The 14,424-nt window shown below is 38.0% G+C and overlaps 2 protein-coding genes across 2 annotated transcripts; one reads left to right on the top strand and one right to left on the bottom strand.

The window, feature by feature from the left end:
- Positions 1-1,153: 1,153 nt before the first annotated feature.
- On the bottom strand, positions 1,154-4,202 carry si:dkey-25e12.3 (adenosine 5'-monophosphoramidase HINT3). The gene is made up of 5 exons (XM_057353891.1): positions 3,905-4,202; positions 1,973-2,090; positions 1,561-1,630; positions 1,369-1,489; positions 1,154-1,269 (listed from the first exon to the last, which is right to left on the bottom strand). The coding sequence occupies exons 1-5, from the start codon at positions 4,028-4,030 to the stop codon at positions 1,186-1,188; spliced, it is 519 nt and encodes a 172-aa protein (XP_057209874.1). The 5' UTR covers positions 4,031-4,202; the 3' UTR covers positions 1,154-1,185.
- A 2,771-nt stretch (positions 4,203-6,973) lies between these two features.
- Positions 6,974-11,010, top strand: irf4b (interferon regulatory factor 4b). The gene is made up of 9 exons (XM_057352895.1): positions 6,974-7,021; positions 7,154-7,351; positions 7,456-7,642; positions 7,837-7,922; positions 8,006-8,108; positions 8,205-8,312; positions 8,490-8,822; positions 9,765-9,877; positions 10,045-11,010. Exons 2-9 carry the CDS (start codon positions 7,154-7,156, stop codon positions 10,210-10,212), a joined length of 1,296 nt encoding a protein of 431 aa, XP_057208878.1. The 5' UTR covers positions 6,974-7,021; the 3' UTR covers positions 10,213-11,010.
- Positions 11,011-14,424: the final 3,414 nt, after the last annotated feature.

Genomic DNA, 14,424 nt, shown 5'->3' with positions numbered 1-14,424 from the left:
GACTAAAATGGAGAGATCACAAAACCTGACTGATACTGCTAAAAAACTGCTGAAGTCTTACTTTTGAATAACTACATTCCTAGCTAAATCCTGTTTAACATTTACATTCCTATTTATGTCATTATTCTGACCTCGTTGAACTAAATATGCACTGTTCCTGAATGAGCCTTCTGTTGGGGAAATTAAGAATTTGCAATGTTTTGCGATGCAAGTACTCAAACAATCTCGATGATGTCTTCGTGAGATACGTTTTGTTACCATTTAAATGCTTCACACAACTAACGCTTCCTTGTTTCTAGAAAATACCATGAATGCCACTAATGTGATCTAAACAGATTGTCTACGGGAAGTCGTCTTTTTAATTACTACGTCTACATGCTTAAACTTTTAAGACTGTCATCTGTACCTTTATTACCTCTATACATTATAGGCCTACTAATTTAAAACAGAATTTTTTAATAACATTACGTTATATTACATCAATGAGACTTATGAAACATTAGATCACATTTTTGGTTCCTTAGTAATATATGCAAGCACCAAACTTCAATAATAATTCCATAGTCATCTTAAATTCTACTTTTGAATAAGAAGGGTACCAGTGAAATTCCTTTTGATGGTTTCCATTATACATATAATATATATATATAGATACAGTATATCGCTATTGCGAGAGTTTAATTTATTGTAAGTCACAGATAAATGAATCACAATAAATTATTTGAACACCTGTTGGGTGAACTATTTGCTTGATGATGAACAGATAAAATATATGCAACATGTATACAAATTTTGTTCATTTTGTTTCAAAACATTTTAATAAAATTGCACGTTTTAGAGTAACAAGGTCATGGTCAGTTTTCTGTCATTTCATATAACAACAAATTTATAGTGATTTAACACTGTATGATAAAATGATAATAACACAGGATAGAATATGTTATCCATATCAGGTATTAAGATATCCATCAGTTAAATTAATTACACATTATTGTTTTAAATATTTAAATAATTATTTCTTAAATAGTCAAGTTTTACATCAGTTTTTAACATACTATTTTTAAAAAAAACATACACAAACATAATCAAACTGACTGGCCTTTGACAGTTTTAAAGTCAAAGCACTGAAATGAACATTCAAAAGAACATTGCACTGTACTAAAGTTTCTTGTGATTACAGTCTTTTCATATACACATGGGCAAGCAGTTAATCCATTTAAGTTTTCTACCCTCCTTTTTCATTTCTAGAGCCTGAAGCAATGCTTCCACCTATAAAAAAATCAGGAGAGAGAAGTTAAATTGTTAAAGCTTTATAGTCACATTAACTGTCTTGTTTAAATTGACATCCATTAGGCTCTTGTTACTTACTGTGAGGTACCTGAAGTCTGTAAACTTGTATTCTGTCTCTACATTAAGTTGACTATAAGGTGCAAGAACATGCAGGTGCAGGTGGGGGACGCTGATATATGGTGGCACATGGAACCCTAGGCTAACATACAGTGATGTAAATATAATGTACCTAATAATAAATATAGTACCTGTAAATAATAAATATATTACCTGATATCTTCTAAATCTGTGACATTATTGGATTTTAACATACTTCTTCCAACCGCTGCCATCTTCTTCACTGCTCAGGAAAATCACATTTTTAGAATATTGTAAAACTAAATGTACTGTATTTATTTAAAATAACAGTATACTTATACAGTAAAATATTCTTGATTTTGGGATGTATATTTGTCATTTAAAATAGCCAAACACTGAGAAATATCTTGACTTTTAGTTGCTTTTGCATATTTTAAAGCTTGTTTTGTCTTTTTTGAAACAATTTCAAGTCATCTCGACGCCCCCTAGTGGCCCCAGTCCTCTGTTGTGATAACTATTTCAGAAATAGTGTTGTTGTGTCTTCAGGTAGCTACTATATACACAAAAAAATATTATATTGTTAAACAAGATTATAATACTTTACCAAGACTGATATCATCTGCTTCAAGTGATTTACAACTGCGAATATGCTTTTTTGGAACAACCAGGTAGTGATGAGCTGCACCTGGATAAATGTCCTGGAAACAAACAATGTCTTCATCCTATAAAAAACACATTTGTTACTCACTTTAATATATATGAGCTACTGAATGTTAAAAGTAACACATTCCTAGCCTATAGGCTACGTTATGTCAATTGAAGCTTTGACTTGAATTTATAAGCAAGTGTTGTTTTATTTTGTTCACATGTGCTGTTATAAAGAAAAATACATAATATATAAATCAATATATAGCCTACCTTAATGACATATAAGATATAAATATATATATCGTTTAAAATGTATAAGTCAAGTGCTAAAAAATAAAAATGTGTTGCTTTAATAAAATAAAAGGAAGCCGATATGTGGTATCAAAAATGCATAGGCTATTTCTTTGTGTAAATAACATAGAGTTTGCATCTCAATCATTATCTATAAAATCAATTATAAAAAATAGGTACATTCAGTCACATCACACTTAATCATTGTTTCAGTTCAACATACGTTCAAGCGCATTCATTCAGACTAATATATTGACAAATTTGAAAGTGAAAGTAAAACTAATGGCAAGCTCACACTACGTGATTTTTGGCTGGATGTTGCTGTCCCGGACAGATTTCCAACGTCTGTGACAAAACCACCGGATCGCGACCATCTGTGCTCGTTTCGGTCGCCGAAGCTCGTTAAAGTGATACTTCTCCCAAAAATGAAAATTCTGTCATCATTCACTCACCTTCGAGTTGTTCCAAATGTGTATATATTTCTTTGTTTTGATAAACACAGAGAAAGATATTTGGAATAATGCTTATAACCAAACACCCATTAACTCAACACCCATTGACTACCATAGTAGGAAAAAAACAATGGTAGTCAAAATTGCCCCAGAACTGTTTGCTGTAGGCTACTACATTCTTCAAAATGTCTTCTTTTGTGTTCAACCGAAAAAAAAGATTAAGTAATTTTTCCTACATGGGAGTCAATGGGTGTTGAGATCTGTTTGGTTATAAGCATGATTCCAAATATCTTTCTCTGTGTTCATCAGAACAAAGAAATGTATACACATTTGGAACAACTCGAAGGTGAGTAAAATGCTGACAGAATTTTCATTTTTGTTGTTAAATGGCTGGTATAACAGACATAAAGCTATTTTAAACTATCCTGAAGCAAGTCTGTATATAATAGAATACGGAAAACCTTTTAATAACACTTCAATGTTTCACGCTCCATTCCAGTGGATGGCGTAAACGCACTAACAACTCGTTTGCCATCCACCATTATAGCGCGAATTGGGACTTGGGAGGTGATTTCGCTGTTTGTCGCTCTGCTCCTCGACCAAGTTCTTGTTGTTAGTGTAGTGCACTTTGTCTGCGTTGTGGTGTGTAGTGTGAGTGCTGCTACAACAAGAAGATGAAGGATGACAAGAAACCAATTGTTGTGTAGTGTAAGCGCCATAGCCATTCAAGTAGCCTCGCAGTCCCGTAGTGTCAGCTCGGTTTAAGGCTGACACACGATGTACTGTTACTTTAAATATTGCGTCATACGTAATAAATATCAATAAATCTAAACGAAAGATGCCGCACGAGCTTAGACGGTGAGCTCAGAGGGTTCTAGAAGCACTTCCATTGAAAGTACTGTTACAGGAACAATTGTATTTCTTCTTTCTAGTTTCACTTTTTGCTTCCCCCACAAAAGTGAACCTGAACTACTACTGCTTAAATACAAACTACATTTTCTATGTTTTACAAAGCGGACGGCAACAAAGCAGACAATACACGTTTCAAATGTATCGGGAATGTGGGCGTTTCTTTAAGAAAAAGCAGGAACAAACCGAACTGCCTTGAAGATAGAGATGAAAAGAGAGATGAAAGGTCAACTTACGATAAACAGTATATTTGTGTGTGGACAGTCACCATTTGCGATCATACAGAAAACACACGTGTCATCATACGAGTCGTCGTCGGCGCTGATATTGGGATTTTCGCTGGAATGCTTCGCTTCTGTCATTATGGCAGGACGCTGTCATATGGCATTGACACAGACACACACTACATTCTTCTTATACGATTAGTTCTTCCGCGTTGAAACAACAAATTTATGGGAATTGGACATTTGTTCCGGGCTACTAATTTTATGACTCATGAGCTTTATAGTGGTTTTCTGAACAATTACTTCCTGCGTGCGCAAGTTACTTCATCCAGGGGCGTAGACTCCATTCAGGTCCCGAGTTGTTTTACTAGAAGGCTACTCCTATATTGTTGATTCTCGTAGTCAGAAGAAAAAGGCATGGCACATTTACATAGACACAGGGGCTTTAAAAGATCGGGTAGAAAAAATATATAAAAGCCCATGTAGGGAAAAACAAGTTTCCAAATATTGGAATTATTTGTTTCAGCTACAGACAGGCTCGTATAGCTGTATAACAGAGAACATTTAACCTGACTTTACTAATCTTTAGACCAAATTCTTTTAAGATAAAAAAACTGGATTCAAGTCTAGTTATTTCAATAAATAAGATAATACCTGTTGTTCATTTGATCATATAAAAAAAAACAAGAAAAGCCAAATCCACGAGGAAAGAGCAATGTTCACTATAGCCTATAAGCTTTGGAATATCTTTATAGCAATTTTCCACTATTGCTTTTATACAGTCTCTTCCTATTAGTGGCAAAACACGTATTTTTTCAGTGTGCTTTACATTACCAGCACTTTGAGATGCACTTTGAAGTTTTTTTCTTGTCATTTTTCTTGTCAAGATTCATCAGCTCCTGTTATACCCATTACGCATCTGGAATCAACATATTAGTGGGAAGATGGGGATCATCTGCTATTCTAATCAATTTAAACATTTTTAAGAGTTGTACCATTGATTATTTTGACATATAACAGAAAAATAGTGATCATCTTTACGTTTGAATTATTTTTGATTTAATTATTTTGATTTTGATGTACATTAATCTATGAACAGATTAATGTACTTTCAAGGGTCAAGATTTAAGATGTTACAATTTCGTTGCCATCTTACTACAGCCACCCCATTTTTGAAAAACTAATAAACATTTTAAAATTGCATAGAAATTTGATATTTAGTGGTTTCTGTGGACTTGGTAAAGGACTCCATTACTGCCCTCTGCTGTCAACAACAGTTTACATACAGGTCAGAAAAGTTACACTCAAAAGATCATTATCAAAATATTTTGCAATTAATATAACTACAAGAATACAAAAATACGGAATTTTACGAAATGAAGTCAATAGCCTAACTGTAGACATTTTACATATTCTTAAAGGGATACTTCACCCAAAAGTGAAAATTCTGTCATCATTTACTCACCTTCGTGTTTTTCCCAAATCTGTGTAAATTTCTTTGTTCTGATGAACACAGAGAAATATGTTTGGAAGAATGCTTATAATCAGACAGATTTAGCCCCCATTGACTACAATAGTAGGAAAAAATACAATGGTTGTCAAAAGTGCCCCAGAACTGTTTGCTGTCCTATGTCTGGTTTACTATCTCCGTGGGGTCAGTCCATAGGCGTAATGTTTTTTATACTGTACAACCTGTATATTTAATCCCGTAACCCTACCCCTAAAGATCATAGAAAACTTTTGATTTTCAAAAAATATTGTTCTGTACAATTTATAAGTTTGTTTGCCCATGGGGACCTCAATTTTGGTCCCCACAGTGACACAAGTCCCCACGTGTTGGTGTGCATTCAGGTTTAGGTCCCCACCGGGATATACAAACATAACCGGGAACACACACGCACACACACACACACACACACGCACGCACGCACACACACACACACGCACGCACGCACGCACGCACGCACGCACACACACAGCGCTGAATGTTGCACACTTGTTACCAGAATTTCTCCAAGAAAATTCACTACACAGCTAAAAAAAGGGAACACCTAAAACACACTGTATTAGATCTCAATGAAGGAAACGGGTTAAAACTCTTATATAATTTGCATAATGTTGTGACAACGGTTAATGTAAGCCCAAATCATCAATTTATTCAGGGCATGAATTACAGTAAAATCACTGTAAAAAATGAAAATACTGGCTGAGTCAACTTGTTTGAATGTCATCACAGTAACTCATAATGTTAGTAATAATGTACTCCCAACAATGTCTGGTCAAACTCCTGATAAGATGGCACATGATATCCTGGGGGATCTCCTCCCGGACTTGGATTTCATCCCAATACTTTATAGCACATGGAGTTCTGTGAGAGCCCTCCCCAGACCACCCTTGCTGTTGCCTCTCCAGTGTACCTGTTGTCACTTTTATTTGCACCAAAACAAGTGATCACAACCACGTATGCTTCCTTATCGGGTTGATTGATATTCCTAAAGGTTAACTGACTTGGGGTTAGGCTATGATGATTAAGTGTTCCCTTATTTTTTTTGAGCAGCATAGTAAGTCTGCTAAAATGGAGTAATATAGTAAGAGATTTTCCAAAAAGCGTCCCATGAGTGATTGCAACTCTGAATAAAATGACTAGAGCATAGCTCTATCTTATTTAATTTACCCAATAATTTCTGTATTTGTGGTTGTGTTGGTTGCGTCACTTTTTTTTGAACACCTAAATCAATTCAAATGGAATGATATACGAGCTTTTCAGAAAGACATGAATGGAACGCATATACCATGTGATACCTACTGTATAAACAAACATCTGACATTTAAACCCATCGAATTCAAAGAAATAAAATCTCTTTTATATAAACGCCAAAAGTCCCGTAGAGTGTGTGTGGGTTTAATATCTAGTGTAGGCCTACTGCCCCCGCGCGTTTACGGGACGTCCGTCAGATCACACGAGCATGCAGCAGGTGCACGGAATCCTGCGTGTCTGGCGCAAGCCCCGCCCCCCGACAATGCAAACCATTTAAGAAAAGTCGCGGTCGAAAACTGAACTACGTTACTGACACATTTCAAAACCCGAAAGCTCTGAGGAGGGCACCACGCGCTCCAGTACTTTCTACAGTAGGCATATTGTTTCGTTTTACTTTACACCTCATTGGATTGTTAAATTTACTTTATCTATTTATTCTACAGATTTTTGCGCGTATTTTGCTAAGAAAAAGTGCGAATGATATAAATTATTTTTTTTCTCAGATGTGTTCAGATGAAGAGCGCGCGATGACCGGGGGCTCCGGTAACGGAAAGTTGCGTCAGTGGTTGATCGAACAGGTGGACAGCGGAAAATACCCCGGGCTGGTGTGGGAGAACGAGGAGAAGAGCATCTTCAGAATACCGTGGAAGCACGCGGGCAAGCAGGACTACAACAGAGATGAGGATGCTGCGCTCTTCAAGGTACCTCCGTGTTCCAGCATTAAACTTCCACGGGATCTTTATGATACTGCATCAAAGAATTGTTTTATACTTTGGCATCTCGGTCTGAAATTGATTTTCTGCAGGCTTGGGCGCTGTTCAAAGGCAAACACCGAGAAGGCATTGACAAACCTGATCCGCCAACGTGGAAAACGCGCCTTCGGTGCGCACTTAACAAGAGCAACGATTTCGAAGAGCTCGTGGAGCGAAGTCAGCTTGACATATCGGATCCCTATAAAGTGTACAGGATCGTCCCGGAGGGATCCAAAAAAGGCAAGGGAGAGCGCGCCTTACAGAAATCACAAGCACTTCAAAAAATGAGCTCGAGTTGCAACATCTCCTCGTGCCAAGAAAAAAACAGCCCTCGCGTTTCTTTATAACGTGAATGAATTGATTTGTATACTGCACAGTTTATCTTGCAAATACTTTGAGAAGAAATCAAATTCTAACATGTTTTAATGTTACAGTATCCAGATCTCTTGAAGATTCGCAGTCCAATTCATCCTCACCCAGTTACCCCATACACCCTCCATATGCCGCTGCACCTTCTCAGGTTAGATTTAAACATTACATTCATTTTTCGGCTTGTGTGCCTTTCTGTATTCACTTGAAATTACAGTGCACTTCTCATTACAGGTGTGCAACTACATGTCCCCAGCAGAGAGAGGATGGAGAGATTACTCCCCCCTGCCTGAGATCTCTTACAGCCAGACCCCCTACACTGCACGCTGGGACCCTGGTACTTTCTTTTTTTTTTTGCTTATCCGTGACACAGTACAGATCATTTCATGCAGCATACAATTACATTAAGCGTCCATTGTTTCTATGTGTGCAGGATACCAGTTCAGTGGCTCCTTCTATAGTTGCAATGCATCAGACCCACAGCCCTCACCCTTCTCCCTGGACTCCAGCATGAGATCATCAGAGGCTTTGGCTTTCTCAGGTACCCAAAATATACAGACATGCCTAAAAACATCTGACAGACAAAATAGTAACATTAACAACCCCTATTAAACTTGATTTGTTTACTTATTTTCTTTGAGTGAGCAAAATATGATGATGACCATACATTTAGTTTTAAGAAAACAATTACTTTAATTTTGGTCCTCTTCTTGGTTAGATTACCGCTTACACGTGATGGTATTTTACCGGGATGCCCTGGTACGAGAGGTAACAGTCAGTGGCCCAGAGGGTTGCCAGATTGGTCCCAGCAGAGAGGTACAAGGCTATATTTCACCCGGCACCCCAGAATTGGTTGAACTCCCTCACACTGAAGGGACATCTCTGGAACGCGGTGTTCAGCTCTGGGTGACCCCGGATGGGCTGTACGCCCGTCGCCGCTGCTCCTGCAGGGTGTACTGGGATGGAGCTCATGCACCACCTTCTAACAAACCCAACAAGCTAGAGAGAGACCAGACCTGTAAACTTCTGGACACCCAGCTTTTCGTAACAGGTTAGTACACAGTAATAAATTCAAGTGTAAGGTATGTTAGCGAAATCAAAGATTACTGTATGTGATGTCATAGATTGAGATAAATAGGTTACCACTCTTCGGTCAGTCATTTATTGTGTGTATTCTGTGTACATCATCATATCTGGACATCAAAAAAGCCCATCTACAAAGACACGTACATGTTACAGTAAACAAACAGGTCGGAAGATTTTACAGTAAATAGTGTGTCACTCTATCTGTGGGTTGACATGCATTGAGAGTCACCGCGTCAGTCATCTATGGGTTACTCACGCCCACCTTCTGCTCATCACAGATTCACTGATTGTTGTGATTCTCACAGGACTTCCCAGCACACGATAAATACAGCTCAGAAAAATCACATTTAACAGTCACAGGATCGAAGAAAATGCAGTAATAAAACAGACCAGACAATACGATCCTGTCATAATCCATAATCCAAATGTCATGTCAAAAAACTTGCCAAGTATTTAGATGATTTAAGGTTAATAGTTTTAGTGGTAGTTTACCCCAAAATAAAATGATAAATGATTTTATTTCGATTGAATTTGAATCTGAAATTAAAAGTGAAACAGAGATGTTAGACAACATGTACAGTAAGTGACTGAAAGCACAATTGACTTGATGTGGGTATGAATAAAATGACAATAACATTTGCAACAAAAATATTTTGTTTGTTTCATGGAAGAAATAAATTCAAACAGGTTAAATAAAAATGTCAAAACATTATACATTATGGATTGACTCAAATTTGAACATGCGAGATGGAAATAATTGGTGATGGCCCTGTAATGTAATGAGACAAATATAAAAAAAGATCTTTCTTTACATACAAGATTGAATGAGAATTTATTACAATTAATGTTTAAAGACCACTATTACTTTCTCCATCTAATTCTTTGTCTCTTCTTTTGTCTCCAATAGAGTTGCAGAGTTATAGCCTGCACGCTCGCCCCGCTCCGCGTTCCCAAGTGCTATTGTTCTTTGAGGATGAAGGATCCGATGCACAAAGACCAAAGAGGACTTACACAGTGCAGGTGCATTTTTAACCCCTAAAAATAATACATTGTTACCAGTTTCAGGCCAAACAATTCTCTGGTTCTCTTTAGTACTGACAGATAGTTATAAATGTGGCGTAGTGGTATTCATATATGTTATATCTATCTTCATATAATGACTTACTTATCTTGTCATCGTGTCCTAGGTTGAGCCACTGTTTGCTCGACAGCTTTTCTTCCTCGCTCATCCAGGGAGCATGAACTATATTCGGACTCACGACCTTCCACACCTGCCTCCTGAACACACCCTCACCCCAAGCCAAGATTTCCACCGAGTCATCACACATCACCATAACAACGGTCCTCAAAATTGACGCTAAACAGCTTTTCTCTGGCTTAACATTGTCTTAAAATCACAACATTCACACTTGTAATTTTGAAGTGGGGCTAGCATTGCTTTTAACCCTGGGTTATAAAGATTTGCACCGGATTAACGTTAAAACGGTTTTACTGAAGAGACATTTTCACAGATGGACAAAACAGGTTCTGTACCTGTCCAACTAATATGCAAATGAGAATGTTAACCAATGATTTTCTAATGCACAGTGACTACCCAGGATTTTAACCCAGAATGAACAGTGTGAAACAGGGAACAATAATTCAGGATTATGTTTACTCACTTAAAAAAGAAGAACTCATACATGTTTATAAGCTAAAGCTTGACTGATAACCTTAAGCTTGAATACTCCGCACTGGGGCAGAATCATGTCTAAATAATCCATAGTGCTAACCGACAGCATCTGACTACAAGACTGTTGTCATATATTGTTTAATACTGAGAATGATTTGTGTGGTTGTGTACATGAATGATTGTATCTGTCAGCAAATGTTTACATTGTGGATTATTTGCTGAAATTACTGAAAAGAATGTAAATGCACGATTCCTCACACCAGTGTTACGTTTAATTGAGATGCAATGAGACAGAATGTAAAACCATGTATATAGGCTATGTGTATATATAGGGTTTTTTAATTTTTTAAAACTTTTTTACTGTGCCGGTTTTTTTATCGACTATTTGCTAATTTACTATTTGCTTTTTGATGTAGTGGGAGATCCAGAGTGCCGGAACATGCATTTTCTTAATTTAGTGATTAAAAAAATAAAAATGATAAAAAAGTGAGTGTGTGCATACATTTTTGCTTAAACGAAAAAAAAACTCAATCAAAATGTCCCTTTATTCCTCAGAATTATGACAGTTTACTCTGCCTTCATTGTTTTTTGGTTTGAGGTTAACTTTCACTGCTGGATTGGATTCTCACTAGATAGATACACATAAGCAAGCGTCATTGAGTTTCTCCATCACGGGTGGGCTGACTGTGGTTATACCAAAGCCTGTTCATAGGGCAGGATACTTCAACCCCCACTTCAAAAACTGGAATCCCCATGTTAATTTGTGAACACCTTAACGCATCATTTATGTTAAACGTAAGCAATATGTTACCCGTAGAGCATATAGGTTGTGTAAGCTATGATAGCAAACACAGGATGGTGTTTGTGGTTTGGAGACAGGATGATGCGGGCCTCGGTTGATGACATCACAGAGGAAGAGGTAGATTCACAGAATACTTTTTTAATTCTTTGCTTTCAATGAAGATACTCAACCGGTGGTTTATCATTTTTAAACCCTCAAAAGTTATCAGTTTGTGAATTATACGTGACAATGAATCTACTTCTTATGAACTATTTGGTCAAAACATGTGATGATACGCTGATATCTTAATACCCTGAGTAAAGCTTCAAGATGTTTTCTCAATTACAATTCTTGGAAGCGTTTTAGATAGCTTATTTAACCTGATTTAAAACATGGTCAGCAACGAGATCCAGTAAACTGAACTGAGCACGTCATAAGCAGACGTGCAGTGCTATGGGTCCAGAGAAGCACACAAACAAAAATTCTCTGACTTTTCCACTGTTTATGCGCACACGGTTCTATGTTAGCATGTAAACATGTTTGGATTATTTTCCACTGCCTACAGAACGGAAAGGTGCGATCATTAAAAACTTCCCTTAAGTCGTATAGCCTGAGATCAAAACACCCACTCTTTCACCTGGTGCCACACATGGCTTTGATGCTTTTCTGTCAAACTGCTTCCCTTAAATGAGTGGGTGATCAGGGATCTATATTTAGAAAAAGAGAATATAAACAAACTTGAGACCAGAGTGTTGGGAATTGGTCCTGTTCGCATCACTTTACCTCACGTTGAAATACACCTGAACACCTGAATCTTCGGAAAAATCAACATCTTCGTTTTTTATTCAAATATATGATTAAAGATGAATTAAAAAACTTTGTATTGATGTCTCATAGTCTCCAAAGAATTTAAGGAGGCTTGGCAAAAAACGACACACGACAACATACAAAGCATACCGAGACAAGGTGAATGACTACAAAATAGTGCTGTCAAATGATTAATCGCAATTAATCAAAATAACAAAATAAATGCTTGTGTTTATATAATATACGTGTGTGTGGCACTTATATAAATATACAAACATACATGAGTATTATATATTTATATTGTAAATCATATTTAAATATAAATGTATATTCACGTAAATATTTGTTATCTCCACATGTAGGTGCATTTATATAAACATATAAAAATACACATCACACACAAATATGATGTAAACCCAAAATACTCCTTCAAGTACTAAAGTGCTTGGCTGCAGCAGAGACCAAGAGAGTGGCCGCAAATGCCATCCCCCAAAATGCCCAGGCTAACTCGCTAAAAAGGCAACCCTTTATTCGGGAAGAAAACGGGGCAGAAAACGGGGGCCAAGCCCTTATTCCAGATTCAGGTCTGCTGAGTATAGCCAGGGATTGGGAAATGCGAGTTGATTTAAACCACAGATTTACTTTCCCCTTGGAAAACGCAGCGACCAACCTGCGGCCGGACATGGTTCTGTGGTCCAGCTCCAGTAGGACTGTCATCAAAGTTGAGGTGACTGTACCTTGGGAAGAGGCAGTTAACGAAGCATTAGAAAGAAAGAATCTCCTGTAGGCCAATTTGGCAGTGGAGGCTGAAGTTTGGGGATGGACAGAGAAAGTGTTCCCGGTGGAATTGGGCTGCAGGGGCTTTGTTTCCAATTCCACTACAAGACTGCTTAAGGAAGTGGGGATCAGAGGACAGGCCCAACGGACGGTAGTCGAAGAACTTCCCACTGTCGCTGAGAGAAGCAGCCACTGGCTGTGGTTGAAATGGAAGGACGCAATATGGGCTGCCAAATGACCGTGTAATAAAATGGCGTTGTGTGTTGTAATGTTACGCCATACGGAACTGGGGGCACTGAGCTTGCATTAACGGTGCCAGTGGGGCTAGAACAGCCTAAGCCAACGGGTTGGCGCTTATGGTTGCATTGAGGTGTGATGTCACCCAGTTACCAGCAAAGCAAGTGTTGTTGAGGCTGCAGCTGCTAATCTGGATGAATTAATTGACACAGGAAGTGGGGTTCAGAGGACAGCTCCAGTGGAGGATAATCAAGAACTGGCCAGTGGTGCGGAAAGAAGAAGCCACTGGCTGTGGTTGAGTCGGATGGACACAGCATGGGCTGCCAGATGACCATGTGACAATGCAACACACACCCAGGTCTGATCAACCTGCTGTGCGCCTCCCTTTGGCTGAGGGTGTCTTGTGATAAAGGGCCAAAACGAGGCTGAGGTGCACAACTGAGGATGTGTCGTATTGTTGGGAACCATACAAAGGGCATTATCAGCAGCATCTCACCAAAAGGCAACTTTCACCCACGATGTGATGAAAGTGGGATCGGACACACAACTCATGAGATGTCTCTCTGATAATAGCAAGGAAAGGCAAGTATAAATATGCTATGTATTTCTATAATCATATATCCCCCAAACACAGAGGATGCCTACCCGACGAACCCAGTGAAACCTCGGACCTCCGTTCCTCTATTCATATTCTTGACTGCTCCCCCTGTCATGCATAAGGCTTGGGAAATGTCCTATTGGGCAATTCAACTGTGCTGAAATAGTGGGTTTATAACACCTAGTCCTATTAAGCGAATCACATCACACACAAATATACTGTATATGATACACACAAACATGTATTTTGTGAATCTATTAATCACGATTAATCGATTTGACAGCACTACTACAAACATTTTTTTTCAATAACTGATCAAACTGTAGTTAATGTGTGCTTTAAAGCAAGGTTTTGGTTTTTCTATACTTTTATTAGATTATAATAAACCCATTCTCCCTGAAATGCTGTAGTTTGCCTAAATAATTTGTCCGTTTCATACCCCACACCTCATATTTTGATGGTTTAATCTAACTTGAGGGGACATTTAAAAGCAAATATGTACAAATATGCCAATATTGATTTTTGGTTGTGTTCCACTTAGCAGCAATTTACAGTAAAGGGCACCACCTGATTTTTAACCCTTCCCGCATGTAAGGTACACATTTCTCCATCGACGTTGAGGATGGGTAGGGCGTGTGTCTTTCAGTCTGGCACTTAAGACAGGGTGTGTGCGGACGCATCAGCGATCGTGTGGT

This window comes from Triplophysa rosa, linkage group LG15 (genome assembly GCF_024868665.1).
Source record: "Triplophysa rosa linkage group LG15, Trosa_1v2, whole genome shotgun sequence".
NCBI classification, from domain to species: Eukaryota; Metazoa; Chordata; class Actinopteri; order Cypriniformes; family Nemacheilidae; genus Triplophysa; species Triplophysa rosa.
Note: the sequence above shows the minus strand (reverse complement) of the source record. Positions and strands in the feature narration are given on the sequence as shown.